Here is a 20,254-nt window from a genome sequence, read left to right as displayed (position 1 = left end):
AATTGCAAGGAGCTTGTAGCCTGAAGTTCCTCAACTTGGGCTTGGATAGGACAAGAATTGATTAGTAAATTAGCGAAGATGTGGTAAGGGGGCTTATTATAGGTGGACAAGGTATAAGCACTTGGTAAGTGCTGGTCTCTCTCTTTTCAATATATATATATTTTCCAAATTGAAGTATAGTTGATGTACAATATTATATAAATTACAAGTGTGCAATATGGCGATTCATATTTTTAAAGCTTACACTCCATAGTTGTTATAAAATATTGGCTATATTCCCTGTGTTGTACAGTATATCCTTGTAGCTTATTTTATACATATTAGTTTGTACCGCTTGTCCTCACCCCAATATTACCCCTCCGCCTTCCCTCTCCCCACTGGTAACCACTAGGTCTCTTTGTTTTTTAAGTTGAGGTGTGTAATTGATATATGACATTATATTAGTTTCAGGTGTACAACATAATGATTCATTACTTATATATATTGTGAAATAATCACCACAATAAATCTAGTTAACACCTAGCATCACAGATATTTGCAAATTATTTTTCTTGTGATGAGATCTTTTAAGATTTACTCTCTTTGCAACTTTCAAATATACAACACAGTATTAAGTGTAATCACCATTCTGTATACTACATCCCCATGACTTATTTGTTTTATAATTGGAAATTTGTGCCTTTTGACCACTTTCATCCATTTCACCCACCCCCACCCCCTTCCCCTGCCTCTGACAACCACCAGTCTGTTCTCAGTATCTGTGAGTCGGTTTTTTGGTTTTGTTTGTGTGTTTTTCAGATTCCACATGTTAAGTGAGATCATACGGTATTTGTCTTTCTCTGTGTGACTCATTTCACTTAGCATAATGCCTTCCAGGTTCATGTTTGTTTTTGAGAAGCAGTTTTTCTTGATTTTTAGTCCCAAGGGGAAATCCTGATCATGATGATACTATGAACTAAGGAGGAAGCAAATGTCATAAAGAATTTCATAAAGATCCCCTCAACGTAAACCGTTGCCACAATCACAAAGCACAGAGCACTAAATCAATTCTGTGAACCACCCAAAATCTCCTATTCATTTGAGGTCACAGGCCGTCAGTGGTATAGCTTTATTCAGGTCAGCATTTAGATCATCATTCCCCATGATGGCAAGTAAATTTCAACTCACATATCAACTGACTGAATAACCAAATTGGGAAGTTTTGTGACTGAGTCCAGGCTCAGGAGGAAAATGTTCTGTAATAGATTGATAGAGTCTGTTGTGGATGGAGGATGGATGAGTAGTTGGAGCAACCTATCTGGCATCCCTGATTTGTAGTAATACAGGTCTGACATGCACGTCTTTTAGGCAGTCCTCAGAAACATTTCTCACTATAAGTTTTTGATGATTTCAGTCAGTAGAAGGGTCAAGTCACTGTCACTGGCCAAAACTTAAGGGCAGAAACTTTGATATATTGACTACTTTGTATGCTTTGTGTATCAACCAGAACAAGGGTAGTTTAAGATTCTGTTAATGAAGACGAGAGCATCTAACCTAAAAGGTACATGTCCCCTCCACCTCTTTATAAAGATCGGCAAAGGAGGTACCTATCAGCAGTGTTAAACATTACTGGGTGACACTAACTGGCAGCCAAATACAAGATTAAGGTTAGAAAATACTACTCCATAGAGTATGGCTGCAGTAATTTTAGCCTAGAAAACCAATCATGACTTGCCAGAACCATGAGAGAACTCTTAATACAACACTCAAGCAACATTTAGAGCATTAAACATCCAGGAAGAAATGTCAGTAAAGTCTTGCTTATACTATGTGGGATTCATTTTTTAAAAAACATTTTTGTGTTAATTAATTAAAAAATTGAAGTACAGATGACTTACAATATTGTGTTGGGTTCAGGCATATAGCAAAGTGATTCAGTTATATCTATATCTATATAGATTCAGATTATTTTCCAATATAGGTTATTATAAGATATTGAATATAGTTCCCTGTCTTATTCAGTAAATCCTTGTTGCTTACCTATTTTATGTATAGTAGTTTGTATCTGTTAATCCCATACTCCTAATTTATCCCTCCCTTCTCCCTTTCCTCTTTGGTAACCATAAGTTTGTTTTCTGTGTCTGTGAGTTTGTTTCTGTTTTGTATATAGATTCACTTGTATTATTTTTCAGATTTCACATGTGAGTGATATCGTATATTTGTGTTTCTCTGTCTGACTTACTTCACAGGTATAATATTCTGTAGGTCCATCCTTTTAACTGCAAATGGCAACATTTCATCCTATTTTATGGATGAATAATATTCCATTATGTGTATATGCCACATCTTCTTAAACCATTCATCTGTTGATGGACACTTGGGTTGTTTCCATGTCTTGACTACCGTAAATAGTGCTGCTGTGAATGTTGAGGTGAATGTATCTTTTCAAATTAGAGTTCGCCCTGGATATCTGCCCAGGAGTGGGATTGCTGGATCATATGGCAAGTCTGTTTTTAATTTTTTAAGGAATGTCCATACTGCTTTCCATAGTGGCTGCACCAAACTACATTCTACTTGGGACCCACTTTAATGTATTGGTCTTCATGCACAAGATGAGATATGCAGACAGGCACACGTGCATTCTGTTTACAAAACTGTCCTTTAAATTCTTACCTTAGGAATATAAGGTTGGCAGAATTACACTCACTCAGTATGCCTGAATTAATCTCTATTTCCAAATGGTAGTGATTAACTTTCTCGGAACTAGAAAAATGTTACCCTGTAAAAAAAAAAAAAGACAAGGTCCATAATGGTTATGGCTGTTGATTAACCTACAAAATGTGATGAGCCTTTCGAATATCATAGCTTCAGATTTTTTTCTTCATCTTAAAAAGGGCATAAGGTATGGGAGTGGAGATAAAAATTTTCCAAAGACTAAGGTTCCTTGTTTACCAGAGATCCTGGGAGTTGTTTTTCTCTGGCTGGGAATGTGAAAAAAATTGCAGCATACCTCGTGATACTTCATTTCCACTGTCTCGAACTCCTTAAAATGCCAGGCGGTGATTCAAAGAAGTCAATTCAGTTTGATTAAAACATCAAATATTTATGGGCCACGAGGAATGCAAATGAAACCAAATATAGTCCCTGCCCTCCAGGAACTTAAAATTTGTAGGACCCAAAAGCAAATCATGTTGGAAATATATGCATGAACAAATGTGAACAAAATGCTATGGAAACAAGGACAAGGAGAGAATAAAAAGTCGATTGGACCAGTCTACCAAAAATAATAAATAAAAATCTGTAACAAAAACAAAAGAAAGGAAAGATTTCTCACAGGAGGTGATAATTAAGATAGACTTGTAATGATGGCTAAGATGTTTAAAGATAAAAAAAAAGAAAGCTCACAGTATTCAAAGTGTTACAGGTTTACTAAAACCTGTTTGTGACACTGAAACAGAATAATCAGGGTCAAAATTTAAAAGCCACATTAGTCCTCCCTACCTCTTGTTTTATTGCAGGTAAATGGAGCAAACATGTCCCCCACATGTGTTTACAGCTCTGATGAACATTAAAAGGCATCTTGCGTGAATGAAAAGAGCTACTCACGTGTTGTCTTTTCACGTGATTTCATATTTAATTTACCCTCCAGGGCAATATATCAGTCGTTATGTGCCAAGCAACTGCTTTGCAGTAGTGCTGTGGAGTATGAAAAAACACAGGGAAATCAATTTCTTTTTTCGTGTGCCTGGAGATTCAGTGCTTTTTGTATTGCTCATGGCAACAGTAGCCTCAACTTTTTATTTTTATTTAAAAATTTTTTTATTGGAGCATAGTTGATTTACAATATTGTGTTAGTTTCTGGTGTACAGCAAAGTGATTCAGTTATACATATATTTGTATTCTTTTTCATATTCTTTTCTAGTATGATTTATTACAGGATATTGAATGTAGTTCCCTGTACTATACAGCAGGACCTTGTTGTTTATCTGTTTTATATATAGTAGTTTATATCTGCTAATCGCAAACTCCTAATTTATCCTTCCCCCACTCCCTTTCCCCTTTGGTAACCATAAGTTTTTCTATGTCTGTGAGTCTCTTTCTGTTTTGTAAATAAGCTCATTTGTATCATATTTTAGATTCCACGTATAAGTAATATCATATGATACTTGTTCCTCTTTCTGATTTACTTCATTCACTTAGTATGATAATCTCTAGGTCCATCTATGTTGCTGCCAGTGGCATTATTTTACTCTTTTTTATGGCTGAAAAGTACCCCAAGGAAATTTAGCCACAGATATTTTCATATTAACTGAGAAAGATTAAGTATTTGTAAGCATAGACAATATTAGAAATCTTTCTAAACCATTTTCAAGATGGTAATATAATAATAATATATAAACTTGAAAAGGAACCTAAATGATAGTCTTCTATGAAAATAGATTTAAAAACTAAAAGAAAAACACAGCAGCTAAGTCCAGAAGCATGTTAGAAATCATTGAACTGAGCTTATCTAAGGGTTGGATCAATGTAAAGAAATTTTTTAACGTAATACGCCAAATGGTAAAAACTCTATGATTAGATTAATAGATGCCGAAAAGGCATCTTAATTATTGCTAAAAGGAATTTTCAGTAAACCAGGAATAAAAGGATACTTTTATCTCACGACATATCAGATTTACAGTGACTCACCAGATCCTGTGGAGAAGCAGCGTTCCTATTGGGGCGAGGAAGAAGACAAGGGCCCACGTGATTGCCCCCGGGAAGTCACCCTGTTCTGATAGTGCTGCTACAATGAGACAAAACAACAGCATCACACAAGAAACACAAGAAGGTCCAAGGCTAAGGAAGGTGTGTTTCAACTATTAAAATATGTTAACATTGGTTGTCCCTGCTGGTGGTATTGTGGGTCTTTTATACTTTTCTCTTTTTGCCTCTCTGTATTTTCTGTACAGAACTGCTATTGCTCTTTTTTTCTTTTGTTTAAAAAAAGATACAACAAACATTGAGAAACCATAATTCAAAAGAGAAGAGATTTTCTTCTCTTTTCAAATGCTTAGCTTACAACTACAATTCACTATTTTACTGTCTTCAATCCTAGTCACATAAGTGACTAAGTAAAAGCAAAAGAGAAGCATTTGATACTTTCATGAAGTTTTAAGGCCAAAGGAAAGCTGAATCAGATTTCTCTCTCTCTAACACGGCTTTGTTCCTTGATGCAGATAATCAGCTTTGTTATAATCTCTATCTATTGGCTTTTTCCCCCAAGATGCCTTTATCTAGTCTAACATTTCCTAAGATAACTTCATCTAGTCTGACTTCACTTTCAGGGGTTAGTTACATGAGCTCTTCCTTCTAGGAAATTTCCATTTCACCTAATAGTGAAATTGCTGGAATGACTGAGTTAACTTTTGGCCGCCTCTCTGTCTAGTACGACTCTTCCTGACTCTGTGCCCTTGTAACCAGGGTGAAGGGGATGAGAAAAAGCTTCCTCAAGTGGAGTTAGCCGACAGAAATGGGTCATCTGTGATAGACTGTTACCCTCACTAGGAGGGGGAAATGATTTGACCCTCAAATGATACGCTGTGTTGCAGAAGTGTAGTTGTCGAGATTTTTCTTCTTGTTGCTTTAAAAATCCAAAATTTCTATTTAACAGCAGGGTCACCCAGTTTAATTTTTCCATCCATGGTTTTCAGGCCACAAGGTGGAATTTGGGGACTGAATTCATGAAGAGGCAGCGTGGTGGAGGGGCAAGCCCTGACATGGACCCGCCGCGGGGCCTGACTGGCACCTGTAGAATGCCCGCTAGGGGAGGGTTCTTCCCGCTCGTTACCTTGATCCCAGCGCATCTCTGAGCTTTGTTACAATTTCACTGTTGACCCCTGATGACCCAAGACGCAGTACTGTTCAGTGTGGTGGCGACAGTGTTCAAGTATAAGTCATCCAGGCTGGTAAAGTGGCATCCATTCCATCCTTCTGTTGTCTGCAGTGCCTTAAACACTGGATCCTGGGTTTCCTCATATGTAAGATGACTGTAACACAGCAACTGTGAGGTGCTGTTTTGAGGGTTAGAGAAATAATCCAGCGAAACTAGTTCATGGTAGGTCACTCCTAATTACTGCTCTGTAGCTGCACTGACCAGTGTAGTTGTTTAGCCACTGTTTTTTACTTACATTAAATTAAATTAAGGAACAGTTCTCTTTCTTGGCAGCACTAGCCCCATTTCAGGTACTCAGCAGCCACCTCTGCCTGGTGGCTGCCGTGTCGTGCATATTGTATACATGTTGAGAAGTGCAGGTATAGAACATGTCCATCATCACAGAATGTTCCATTGGACAGCACTGCTCTACCGCATTAATTTTGATGTTACACAACTACCAGACCTTAGGGCTGACCAGAGCCATTCCCTTAGTATTGAAAGCTCTCCTGGATGTTTACCTGGGGAGGTGAGAGTCAGAGGAGGCCAGTCTTGGAAGGGTGTCCTTTGTTCACCAGAGATAGAAGGGAGTGATGTTTGTTTCCTAAATGAAGATAGCGTATCTATAAGCCAGATATTTCAGCCCTGAAAAGATGGAAAGTTGATGCCAAGGAGAACCTCCAGACAGGGCCAATTTCCACCGTGCATTTAACCAGACAACAGCAGGAGAAGGGGCCGGGGGAGGATTCCGACTTTTGAGTCAGCAGAGAAAATATTCTTTGGAGGTAGAGTTTGGAAAGGACAACTAATCCGTTTTCCAAACAGATTTTCTTTGTAAATAACTGACAGGAGATGGGCTGCTTCTATCAAAGTATTAACCCAAATGATGGGGGTTAATCATTAAACCTTTTAGGTGGTGGCTTGCTCGTTTGTCTGATATTCTAATCCGGGTCACAGAATGGCTAAGGCAGCTTTAAGTGGAGGGTGGATTTTTTTTCCCTCCGTTTGCCTTGTGTTTTCCACTTTGAAAGAATGTTGTGGCTGCTCTTTTTTCTGGTGACTGCTATTCATGCTGAACTCTGTCAGCCAGGTACGTAAGCCTTGAAACTTAAAATAGATTAACAGTTTTCTAAATGATTGACAAGTCTTTGACTGAAAGGCCTCTTTATTTTTCTAAATCTGCCACCGTGTCGTGGCTTGAAAGTTGAGCCTGTGAATGTGTTATGAGTTTGAAAGAGAAATTTCAACCACCTAAGATGACTGAAGTTAAACTTTCAGGAGTATTTGGGGCAGTTTAATTGTAGTTCTGGGTTCTGTTGATTTAAGTTGCATTAAATATTAGGATTATCAGGCTCCATTTTGGCAGATTTTATCATCATATACTACTCTCTCTTTTTTCCTCTCTGACAGATGGAGAAAATGCTTTTAAAGTGAGACTTAGTATCAGAACCGCTCTGGGAGATAAAGCAGTAAGTGAAGAACCTACATGTTCATTTTAAATTTTCTTTGCTAATAACACTGCTTTCTCTGATATGAGTCTCTCTGCAGAGTTATCTTCAACTTGTCTGGATTACTTCTCAAGACCTCATATCTGGGATTTTCTTAAAGCAAAAAAGGAAATTATAGTAAAGTAGAAATTGCTAATGAAGTGATTTTGCCTAAATTATTTAATCTGCAGTGTATGCTGTGAAATATAGGAAGTTTTGTCTCACCCAAAACAATTTTGTGAGCCTAACCGTTTCACCCTAGTGTAGTGGAGCAAAGGGGCCTGAGTCAGGCACTCAGGTCTGGCTTGGGCTCTGCTCTTCACTGTTGTTGTCATTTGAATTTTGTCAGTCAGATCTCTCATCGTTGAAAAGAGGGCATGTTTCACCCACATGAGATCTTTCATAGCACAAGATTTTCCAATTCTAACATGAAGTTTCTTCAATTTTTCTCAAATATCAAAGTAACAACATGAAATATATGCTTATGAAATTGGAGTTAAAGAAGCACTCATGGGGCTCAGCTAGCTATAGGAACGGTAAGGACTGTTGAATTAATAAGATGGTGTGTAATTCTGGTTTCAGTTTTGGTGTGGTCTGTGAGCATTTTCACCAATAGAAGGCGATAGTAAGATGACTCAGGCTAGAAAGGATAAAAGCATGCTAAAGAAACTTAGAAGTGTTGAGTTTGCAGGCCAGTCCGCTAATGTGTAATTTTGTTCACTCAATGAGGAATAGTCATTATAACCAGCAGCCTTCATTGAGAACTTAGTTTACTTTCTAGCTGGGACCTTTCTGATCCCTTTGCTCACGTTAGCTCGTGTAGCCCTCACAACAGCCCCTTAAGGAACGTGGCACAGATATGCCCATTCTCATTACATGGATGAGAAAACTGAGTTGCAAAGACTTTAAGTAACCTACTCAAGATCTCAAGTCAACAAGGGGCAGAGGGAAGGTTTGAACCCAGGCAGTCTGACTGCAGAATCCGGTCTCTGCCGGTACGGAGGGTTGTTGATCCCAGGACCCTCTGAGGGCAGGCACCAGGCTGGTTGGTGGGGGTGCACTGTAGCAAAATCCCTGCTTCCTTGGCCTTGTGGAGCTTATAGTAGTGGGAGAATTGGTTGTCCATTAAACATTTACTGAACCAAATGCAAATGTGCAATCTCGGCCAAGTGTTCCAGGAAGAAGTACATAGGAGCTTGGGCCTCATTGGGGGCCTCAGTGACAGGCGTTTGCTGTGAGGTCTAAAGCATGAGTAGAAGTGAACCAGGGGATCAAAGAAAACAAGAGTGAACGGCCAGCACGTGTGAAGGCTTGTCACAGGGAGGAGCTTGGTGAGAGTGAGGGGTGGAAGGAAGGCTGAGGTGTCTGGAACTGGAGCAATGAGGAGGACTGTGGCGCATGACGAGCTTAGAGAGGAAGGAGGGTTCAGGCCAAAGAGTATGCAGGCTGTGTTGGGGAGTTTTGATGTTATCTCTAAAGCAAGTGGGAGTTTTATGGGAGAGACATCATGACAGAATTAGTGTTGGGAAGACACTTTGGCCACAGTGTGGAAGACAGATAAGGGGACTAGAGTAGAAAGGAGGAACCAGTTAGGAGGCAATTGGAGGAGGGTAGGTGAGAGATGGTGGCTGTTTGGAGTACAGCGTGTTGGTGGAGGGAGAGCAGTGAAGGGATTTGAGAGCTGCAGGGACTGGATGGCAGGGACAGGAGAAGGAAGGGTTAAGGATAAGCTTTTGTTCTAATTATGCAACTGGATGGATGATGGCCTATTTATGAGTCAGAGAACCGGGTACTGACAAGAAAACCATGGCTTTAATTTTGGACTTATTGAGTTGGAGGTGTTATTGTCAAATAGGCAAGGACAGAGCTGGCTTGAGATAGACACTCCTGCATCAATGGCACAAAGGTGATAATGAAAGCCTGGAGTAGATGATGGTGTTGAGGGAGAAAGTGGAGGGTGACAAGAGGAGAGGGTCTAGCATAGAGCTTTGCGATTCTCTAAAACTTCAATCCCTGGTGGAAGACGGTGAACCTGCAAAGGGGGCAGAGGGGCAGGAGGAAAACCAGGAGAAAGCTGTATCACCAAAGGGAAGCGAGTGCTTTAAGAAGAAGGAAGTGTTCGAGAGCATCAAATGCTGTTGAGAGGCCAAGCAAGATGAGACTGAAAAATGCTCATTGTGTTGAGCACCACAGAGGTCACTGTGACTTTAGAGAGCCGCTGTGTGGTGTGGCGGAACCGGAAGGCCGATAGTGGAGGAGATTAAGAATAAGTGGGCAGCGAACATGTAAAGACCAGAGTATGGACAACTTTAAGAATTTTGGCTGTGAAGGGCAGGAGAGAGAAGTAGGTAGGGGAAGGAGGAGTGAGTAAAGTGATTTGGTTTTGCTGAGGGGTTTTTTGTTTATTTATTTTTAATTTTTAAAAATTGAAGTATAGTTGATTTACAATGTTATATCAATTTCTGGTGTACAGCATAATATTTCAGTCATACGTATATTCTTTTTCATTATAGGTTATTACAAGCTATTGAATATAGTTTCCCATGCTATACAATAGGACCTTGTTGTTTATCTGTTTTATATGTAATAGTTTGTGTCTGCTAATCCCAAACTCCTAATTTATCCCTCCCCACCCTTTAACCTTTGGTAAGCATAAGTTTGTTTTCTATGTCTGTGAGTCTTTTTCTGTTTGGTAAATAAGTTCATTTGTGTCATTTTTTTTTAGATTTCACGTATAAGTGATATCATATGATATTTGTCTTTCTCTGACTTACTTCACTTAGTCTGATAATCTCCAGGTCCATCCATGTTACCGCAAAGAAGACTCTAATTCAAAAAGTATATGCACCCCATTGTTCAGAGCAGCACTATTATAATAGCCAAGACATGGAAGCAACCTAAATATCTATTGACAGATGACTGGATAAAAAAGCTATGGTGCGCACACACACACACACACACACACATACACACACACACAGGAATGCTACACAGCCACAAAAAAGGTTTTGCTGTTGGTTTAATGGGAAAGACTTGAGCATAGTTGAAAGTCTATGAGCGGGCTCCCTTCAGCATTGAATACACAGAAGAGAGGGGAAAACTGATACTGTTTAGATCCTGAGAAGGGCTGAATGGAAGCTATCCTAATAGAAGTGGGTGGATCAGCCATTGACAGGAAGAGAAATACCACATCTGGCCCTTTGGGAGAGGATATGGTTAAGATGTGTGCCTGTGGAGGAAGTTTTGTATTGGTGTCAGGAGGATGGGGGAGTTTAAATGGATGACTCTGAGATGTATCCTTAAATTTTGAAACAAGAGTGTCTAATGAGAGTGAGATGTGAAGGAAAACACTGAGGTTTGGGAAGGACTGAAGGAGGTTTGAAATAGTTGTTTTGAACCACGAGAGAGAGAAAACCAATGGAGAATCGTAAGGGAATCCCAGACAATTTGGGAGTAGGCCATCAAGAATTTAGAGTTAAGCCAGCACACCGTTTTGTGACTTTCTCCAGTTATACTTGATTACGCACCTAAAATCTGGGGTCAGCCACTTCCGTTTGCTCGGGCTGCTGTAACACAGTACCACAGACTGGGTGGCTTAAACAATGGAAATTTCTCTTCTGTCAGCTCTGGAGGCCAGAAATCCAAGACCAAGGTGTCAGTAGTGTTGGTTTCTTCTGAGTTCTGTGAGGGACGGATGTGTTCCAGGCCTGTCTCCTTGGCCTGTAGATGGCCGTCTTCTCCCTGTGTCTGCACATGTCTTCCCTCTCTGCGTGTCTGTGTCCAGATTTCCTCTTCTTACAAGGACCCCCGTCATACTGGGTTAGGGCCCACTCTAATGGTCTCATTTTAACCTAATCACCTCTGTAAAGACACTATCTCCATATATGGTTACATTCTGAGGTACTCGGGGTTAGGACTTTAATATATACATTTCTTTGGGGGAGGTACAATTCAGCCCATAACATGCACATATACTGAAGCTTTCAGCTAAGAAAATAAAAAGAAAAATTGTACTGATATTAATAAAGGAAAGGGAGCTGAGATGGGGAGTCAGTTTATGAGGGATGAGAGACAGAAAGGAAGGGAACCGACCACTGAGGATGTCCAGGATGAGATGTCCAAATGCCCTATTTGTTGACTGGCTAGTAATACTGCAAGTTTTGAAGAAGATAATGCAGTGGGAAACACACTTCTCTTGAAACAATAGAATACCCAGGAAAGTCTATCCTGAACATTATGGTGACATGATTTACCATGGTCTCCAGTCATTAGTATATAAGAAGGATGAGAGAGACAGATAGACAGATACACACACACACACACACACCCCAACACCACTGTGGCCACAATTAGAGTCCAGTGGATCATTTTTTACCCTGTGCCTTTTGACATTACATTCTCAGTTTTACTTCTCTTTCAGTATGCCTGGGATACAAATGAAGAATACCTCTTCAAAGCAATGGTGGCTTTCTCCATGAGAAAAGTTCCTAACAGAGAAACAACTGAGTAAGTAAACAGTGGAAAGTCTTAATTGATTATTGGCAGTATTATTTGAGGCAGTACATTAAGTCAAAGCTTAATCTTGAAAATAATTTATCAATCTCATTTTTAAGGGATCAACATTCGAATTTAACATTTAAAAAATTTTTTATAATGTTCACCTTATGGTTTATATCATCTTCTGTAACAGTGCTCTTCGTTCAATAGGCACTATGAAGATAAATATAAAAAATGTGTATTTACATGTCATGAGCTTTCTACATTTCTATTTTACACAAATTCCTCTTATACATAGATACATAGATAAGATAGAAAGAGAAGAATTCTTTTCTCATTGTATTGGTCTGCTCGGGCTGCCATAACAAAATACCACAGACTAGAGGGCTTAAACAACAGAAATTTGTTTCTGGAGGCAGTTCTGGAGGCCGGGAAGTTGAAGATCAAGATGCTGGCAAGGTAGGTTTCATTCTGAAGCCTCTTCTTTCAGGTTGCAGGTGCCACCAAGTTGTTGTGTGCTCACGTGATCTCTTTGTTGAGGGAGAGGCGGCTGGGGAGAATGAGCATTATGGTCTCTCTTCGTATGAGGGCACTAATCTATCTGTCAGGGCTTCACCACAATGACCTCATTTAACTGTAATTATCTCTTACAGGCCCTGTGTCCAAATACAGTCAGATGTGGGGTTAGAGCTTCAACAGATGAACTTGGGTGGGAAGGGAATAAATAAGTCCATAGCACTCATTTTGAAAATAACTTAAATACGTATGAGTTTGTGCCACTGTTGGTACCTATCATAGCACTGCATTTATTTTCTTAAAAGCTTTAGGACAATTTTGAATAGTTAGACACTTTTATATGTTCCTTCAGAGGAACCTTCCCTATTTGGGATGTTTCCTTCCATCTGTATTCATGATTAGGGTAACGCTCCTGCTTTCTCTCTACTCCCCACCATCACTCTTCCTCTCTGGAGGCAAAATGATGGATCTGATAGGTGAGCAGGAAGGAGAAACTGGTTCCCTTTCTCTGAGGAGCCGGCCTGCCCTCCGACAGCAGGCCTGTTTCCATGCTGCTCCCCACACTAAGCGCACGGTCAGGGCCTGTGTGGGCAGGCTCACACATCTGCCTGGCCCTGCGTGCTGTCTGCAGCTGCCGACTGCTTAGGTTGTAGGTGCCACATCATAAGGTGTTAAATAGCTTCATGTTACCACAGTGTCTGGTGATACCTGCCTCAGTTCAACTCTTCCTGGGTCACTACAGATGACTTTTTAAATGTTGAAAGTAGTATCTTGGGAAATATGATTAAGTTTAAACTTCAGTCTGTTTTTCCCATTAAGCTGAGATTTTACCTGCCTAGTTTACTCAAATATTGGCTTTTGGGGATAATTTACCATATTCAGCTGGGGGGATAGAAGTCTGACCCAGGCACAGTGTTGTGTTTCTGAGTTAAATGGTGGGGGGCATGGAATGGGTTTCTTCCTCTAAATATTCAGGGATAAGTCTTGTGATCTGAGAAGGAACAACACGCTGTTGTATCCATGGTAAGGGGATTAACGGTCTTGTGCTTGTAAAAGAGCAGCCCGGCCCCTATTTAGTCCTTTGATTTCCAGAAACAAGAGCCTGATTCTTCCCTCCCCTGGGAGGCAGTTGGCCCTATCTGGCGCCAGGGATGGGAAACGGGAAACGGCCCGGGAGCCAGTTCTGAGAGAATTACCTTCAGACCAGGGTTCCCCACACTCGAGGAAAGGAAGTGGACATTTTTGCCTTTTTACCGATTTGCTGACAGAAGCGATTTGTATGTGCATAAATATTGTCTTTTTGTAAAGTAGTCAGACAAAATTATTATTCAAGTGAATTCAAAGAATTCCAACAGACCCATCTATATTTACAAATCTTGAAAATATAGGATTTCTCTTCAAGTCGTGCTAATGGCATTTCAGTTTATTTATTTCCACTGAGGCAAAATTGACATACCACATTATATTAGTTTCAGGAGAACAACAAAATGATTTGCTATTGTTATATACTGTGAAATGATCACCACAGTAGTTCTAGTTAACATCCTTCACCATACATTGTAACAGATTCTTTTTTCTTATGAAGAGAACTTTTAAAATTTAGGCATTTTAGTTTCTTTCTTACATCAACACATTCTTTCAAAAGACGTGGTTGGTTCAATAAGTGTTGGTGGCTGATAAATTTCCCATTTTGTGCAGATCTTAGTGGCTTTCAGTGAGGTCACATTTGGAAGAAAGACCATGGAAGAAGTCATGCTAGTTGTGCATAATCTATAAATGGGAGGAATTTGCATCTTTTGGGCGCTAAGTAAATTAACTACTGAAATCTGTACAGTCCGTCTTCGTGTAACTTCCTGTAGCACCAACTTTCCTTACATGTACACCTTTGCTTGGCTACCCCTAGCTACACTATATTCAGACGTCTTCTTATACTGGAGACTCTTCTGTGTTGTTACATTGTCTGAGTATTTCTGATTGGGAAACAAAGTTTTAGGGAAGTCGTCTCCCTCCTTTCCTTCCTCTCTTTTCTATTATTGCAGCGCTGGCCCAATTTACTTTGTCAGTTTGACTCCTTTGGAATAATGTAGAAACAGTGAGTAAAATCAATGGAGTTCATTACTCCATTTTGTTAATTCATTCATCCATCCATTCTTCTCACAATCCCTTACTGAGGGCGCACAAGGGCCACACTTCAGGAACACAGGGGCTCACAGTGCAGGTCGGACTTGAGCCGTGCCCTGAAGCCCCAGGGCCCGGAGATTCTTGTGTTGCAGATGGACAGAGTGTTTGATAGTCTCCCAGGTGACGCTCAGCTGATAAAAATTTAAAAGGCTGTTCTAAGCTTGAAGACTGTGAAGTCCTACTCAAGGCAGGGATCAGAGCCCCTCCTGACAAAGACTGTGGACAAGCCACGTGAAACCCAGAAGCCCTTTGCCCTCCCCACTGTCCTGGGTCTATTCTCAGACGAGGCATGGAGGCCTGAGGGCAGATGCTGGCATCTCGGGAGTTTTTGCTTCCATTTGGGCTTCAATCTTCTGGTGAGCTCAGAGGCTGTGACCTTGATCTTCAGGGGTCTTAACAGCACTAAACTTCTAGACCTGGCACTTATGGGCAGGGCCATGGAATCTAAAAGCCCTCGCAGCAGGGCTCTTTTCCTACCCATCCCTGGCCATATTGGCTAATCATTGTTAGTTCTTAGTAAACATTTGTGAGTGAATGAAGCATGCTTAACATCTCGGCTCGGAAACCAGGGGCCTGTCTGTGGGGTACGGTGGACACAAGAAGACAGTGTCCTTCCACCCATTTCTCCTTCTTGTCGCAGCTTAGTCCCCTGGGTGGGTATTCTCCCGGTGACCGTGGCGGGAACGGCCATGGTAGGAGTAGCTCCCCGCTGCCTGGGTTTTACCTCTTGTTGGACCTCGGTTTCTTACTCTTGTGGTAGCCAAGACATCAGTTCATTTCTCAAAGCATCATCCAAACAAGGAGAAAGCTGCAGCACACAAGGGTGTCTCCATCTTCTTCTCAGCCTTTGCCTTGCAGCTGTCTCCAGAAGCAGGGTGTGCTTGTCCCTGGCCCCTTCCTCACACCCTTGCTACTGTAGGAAGTGGGCTTACCCGTTACTAGTTCAGCTGCCTACATCTGAACAAAATGTAAACACATCTCTGTGATTACATTTCTACAGGTGATGTTTGTAGAGGACAAGTTTACTCTTTTGTTTGCTTAAAATCTTAGACGTGACTCTTCTTGACCGAGTCATCATGTAGGACGGATACTAGTATTCTTCTATTGAGGAAAACCCTGAGCAGCTAAGACTATGCACCTTTTTTGCTAACATGAATCGTGGAGAAATGATGGAAATGGTGCTTCTTAAGACACCAGTAGAATGGGAGATACCCTGATAAATACTCAACACATTTGAATACATAACATAACTAATTTTTAAAAATTTGACATAATTATTAAGACCAGCATTATGCTGATGGATGCCAGTATCTTACAGTTTAATACAGCTTTCTTATCTTCAAAGTACATTTGTATTTGTGATATATTATCAATGAAGCCAGTAAGAACTATTATTGATCCATTGCCTTTTTTTTTAAATTGAAGTACAGTCAGTTACAATGTGTCAGTTTCTGGTGTACAGCACAATGTCCCAGCCATGAGCATATATACATACATTCGTTTTCATATTTTTCCATTAAAGATTATTATGAGATACTGAATATAGTTCCCTGTGATACACGGAAGAAGTTTGTTTTTTTAATCTATTTTTATATATAATGGTTAACATTTGCAGATCTCAAACTCCCTAATTTATCCCTTCCTACCCCCTTTCCCCAGTAACCATAAGATTGTTTACTATGTCTGCAAGTCTGTTTTCCTGTTTTGTAGATGAGCTCACTAGTGTCCTTTTTTTTCTTTCTTTAGATTCCACATATGAGTGATCTCATGTGGTATTTTCCTTCCTCTTTCTGGCTTACTTCACTTAGAATGATGATGATCTCTAGGACCATCCATGTTGCTGCAAATGGCATTTTATTCTTTTTATGGCTGAATAGTATTCCATTGTATAAATATACCACAACTTCTTTATCCAGTCATCTGTTGATGGACACTTAGGCTGTTTCCATGTCTTGACTATTGTATACAGTGCTGCTATGAGCATTGGGGTGCATGTGTCTTTTTGAATTAGAGTTTCTCCTGGGTATACGCCCAGGAATAGGATTGCTGGATCATATGGTAGATCTATTTTTAGTGTTTTGAGGAATCTCCATACTGTTTCCCATAATGGCTACACCAAGCCACATTCCCACCAGCAGTGCAGGAGGGCTCCCTTTCTCCACACCCTCTCCAACATTTATCATTTGTGGACTTTTGAATGATGGCCGTTCTGACCGGTGTGAAGTGATACCTCATTGTAGTTTTGATTTGCATTTCTCTGATCATTAGCAATACTGAGCATTTTTTCATGTGCCTACCGGCCACTTGTATGTCTTTGTTGGATAATTGCTTGTTTAGGTCTTCTGCCTGTTTTTGGATTCGGTTGTTTGTTTTCTTATAGAGCATTTTGTTATGTCCAGGAAACTTTAAAAATAACTGCTTTGCTCCTGTATTTCTGTGTATGTGTGTGTGTGTTCGTATAAATCTGAAATATATATACTATATACATATGCATTTACAAAAGAATTGCAGAGATAACACAGAGAGATTCTGTGTGCCAGCGGTCGTCGACCTGCAGGGGTTTTGTCCTCCCACTGCCCCCGAGGATATGTGGACATGTCGGGACGCATTTTGGCTTTCACAGTGGGATGTACTATTGGCATCTAGTGTGTGGAAGCTAGGGAGGCTGCTACACTTGCTACAGAAGAATAGAAAACCTCCCACAAGCCAGGGTTATCCAGCCTAAAATGGTAATCATGCTGAAGCTGCGAAACTCTACTCTAGACCCATCACCTGCTTCCTAATGCCGTTCTGTTAAATAACCATGATCGATACATCGAAATTAAGAGGTTAACATTGGTTCAGTACTATTAAACTATGGAACTTTTTGATCTCCTTTTTAAAAACCTATGTCCTTTTTCTGCTCCAAAACCTACTCCATTTTAGTCTGATCCAGTCTGTGACAGTTTCTGCAACTTCCTTTGTTTTTGATGACCCTGCTCTGCCTGTTGTTCATGACCTTGACACTTTTGAAGACGTTTCTAAGTGTGCCTCACCTGTGTATGGTACTGACCTCATGCCCATAGCATGTGCAGGTAGCATATAGAAATGTAGTGTGTTGTGGGGTTATATCTCTGACTGAGGGTGCTGTGGCATTTACAGGGAGGCGATGAGAGATAATCACGTGATGCTAAGCTCAGGAGAGTCCCACGTAACAAGGACTTTCCTACTCATAATGCCAACAGTACCCTCACTGACACATTAAGCCCTTTCTAGTAACTCATGTAGAGTGAGATGCCTTGTCTCAAGTCTAGCAAGTGGTAGGTAGTAGACTTCAAAACAGAAGCTTGATTTTTAGAGTTTTAGTCTAGGGCTTGTTATATCCAACAGTAACTGTCTCTATTGAAATGTTGGGTTGAGTATGTTCAGCAGCAATTTTAATACTTTGGAACTCTTTATTTCTAAGTGGGTAAAATATTTTCATTTTATTTGCCAAGGTGCCACGGTGAAGTGTGAGTTGCCACCCAATGGAAACAGAGTGAAGAACTTGAATTCGTAGTAAGGGACAGCGGAGTTCCATGGTGATGGGGAGAGGAAAGCATTTGGGGTCGCAGTGTGTTGATGGAGTTGTGTGCATCCGTCCTCCAGCTCTGTTTTCCTTCCTAGAGCATCTCCCCACCTGCCAGTGTGTGTATTTGTTTATTTAGGTATTGACCTTCTGTCTCCGCCCCCTCAGAAAGCATGCTCCAAGGGAGGGGGAAGGGACTTTGCTTTGTTTGCAGCTTATTCTCTGAGTCTCTAAAGAGGGGTGCCATGAAATTCATGTTTGAACAGCATTTAGAGAGGCTTTTGATGGAAAGAACAATACAGGCGAAGCATTCAGATGACCTCTTACCTGGTTTCTGGCTTCCTCTGTTATGCCAGCAGTGTCACTTTGTATTTGCCTAATTTCTATACATGCCTTGTGCTATCCGTAATATGCCCCTTCCCATCTTCTTCATTCAACAGTGTAGTTTTGAGATTTGCCCTTTTATAAAAGAAAAAGTGTAACTCTAGATGAGTAGTTTCCCCCCGGGGGTGGTTTTTGTCCTTCAGAGGTTATTTGAAAACGGCTGGAGACTTTTTGATCATCGCTTCCCGGAGGTGGCCCTGATGCTGTCTAGTCAGTAGAGGCCGGGTTTGCTGCTCAACATCCCTCAGTGCCCAGGGCATCCCCGACGTGGAATTATCTGGCCCAAAGCTAATTGTAGAGAAACCCCGGGCTCTGTCTTTCCTTTAATCTGTGGATCAGTTTACCCTGGATAGCACATACCTCATTTACTTTATCCCTTCCCCTGCTGGTGGACATTAGGTTTGTTCCAGTCCTCTGCTCTGACAAAGGGTGTTATCAAGAACATCCTCAGCAATCGGTGCGTGTGTTGTGTGTGTATGTGTGTGTGTGAGTGTGTGTTTGTGACAGCCACACTCTGTTCTAGCAAACACTTCCAGATGCTGTTCCCAAAGAGCCGAGCCCATTAACACCCACGGCACAGCCTAGAAACCCAATTCTCTGCATCTTTACCAGCACTTGATATGATTTAAGTTTTTACTTTTCGCCAAGCTGAAGAGGTAAAATGAGTAGCTCATTTTAAAAAATCTGTCTTGTCTGGTTATTGATAAGGCCAAAAACATGAGTCGTTCACAGCCAACAGCTTTCTACGAAACGGGGGAAGTGTTTTTGCCAAGCACACACCACCTTGTTTTGTTCATCTGACTTTGAAAACCGCACATTTTGGAAGACCAAGCTTGACTGTTTCTGCCAGTAGAGGGCACTGTCCTTCAGTGGTTCTGCACCAGTGTCATTCTGCACCTCCCCAGCCCCCCTCCCTCCCAATATCTGGCAATGACTGGAAATGTGTTTTATGGTCACCATGTGGGTGTCTACTGGCACCCAGAGCATAGAAACCCGGGATTCTGCTAAAACCCTACAATGCAGAAGGCAGCACGTAACAAACAATTACCTGGCCCCTGCTGTGCCAGGGTGGAGAAACCACGGTGTGGACCAAATCCTACTATTTGAACCTTCGAAAGAAAGACAATGACAATCTCTAGGCTAATAAAACAATTTTTATTACTTAAAGTAAGAACAACCTTTAAACTCTAAACTGGGCAGTAAGGGAGAGCATCCCTTCCCGAGAAGGGTGTTCTGGGGAGTAGGCAGGAGGGGCGCGTGGGCAGGAGGAGGCAAAGGGTTGGATCTCAGCGGTGCTTCCTGAATGCGGGCTCTGCAGGGTGGGAGAGGTGGCTCTGGGCTTGGGGGTCCTGCCTAGGGGAGATGGGCCGGGGTGGGGGTGGGGCCGAGGGGGCCGGGGGTAGTCAGGCCCGAGTCGGTGTCCTCCTCTCGGTCGCGGTTGCACTGGGAGCTGGAGCTTCTCAGAGGCCCAGTCTTGGGCACAAAGGACCGGACGATGCCATCTCTCCACACGGGCTGGAAGGCCGACAGCCTGCGCTCCGGGCTCTGACTGCTGCTCTTGAGGTCGGGGCTCTCAAACCAGAGCGGCCCGTCGAACTTCCTTTTCCCTTTCTTGCACTGGCTGAGGGCCCTCAGCACGGTCTCCTTGGCGCAGGGGTCGGGCTGCTCCTGGGCGGGGGGACAGCAGTAGATGCTCCCTCTGCGCTGAGGCGGGGCGATTTGGACGGTCACCAGGCTCCGGCTGCGGCG

The 20,254-nt window shown here is 41.6% G+C and overlaps 1 protein-coding gene across 6 annotated transcripts in view; it reads left to right on the top strand.

Moving 5' to 3' along the window:
• Positions 1-20,254, top strand: part of CLTRN (collectrin, amino acid transport regulator) — a 128,708-nt gene that overhangs the window by 89,852 nt on the left and 18,602 nt on the right. For 3 of the 6 annotated variants that reach the window (XM_072956757.1, XM_031671197.2, XM_072956756.1), the window contains 2 exons: positions 4,653-4,827; positions 11,801-11,886. In XM_072956757.1, the coding sequence (XP_072812858.1) occupies positions 4,771-4,827; positions 11,801-11,886 (143 nt within the window). In that variant the 5' untranslated portion in view covers positions 4,653-4,770. Of the gene's footprint in view, positions 1-81; positions 125-4,652; positions 4,828-6,925; positions 6,984-7,303; positions 7,363-10,234; positions 10,318-11,800; positions 11,887-20,254 lie in introns of those variants that run through there. The other 3 variants (XM_072956758.1, XM_031671201.2, XM_072956760.1) reach the window with 3 other exon arrangements.

The sequence above is a fragment of the Vicugna pacos genome, chromosome X, assembly GCF_048564905.1.
Source record: "Vicugna pacos chromosome X, VicPac4, whole genome shotgun sequence".
Classification (NCBI taxonomy): Eukaryota; Metazoa; Chordata; class Mammalia; order Artiodactyla; family Camelidae; genus Vicugna; species Vicugna pacos.
The sequence above is the reverse complement of the archived record's forward strand: the minus strand, read 5'-3'. Positions and strand labels throughout refer to the sequence as shown.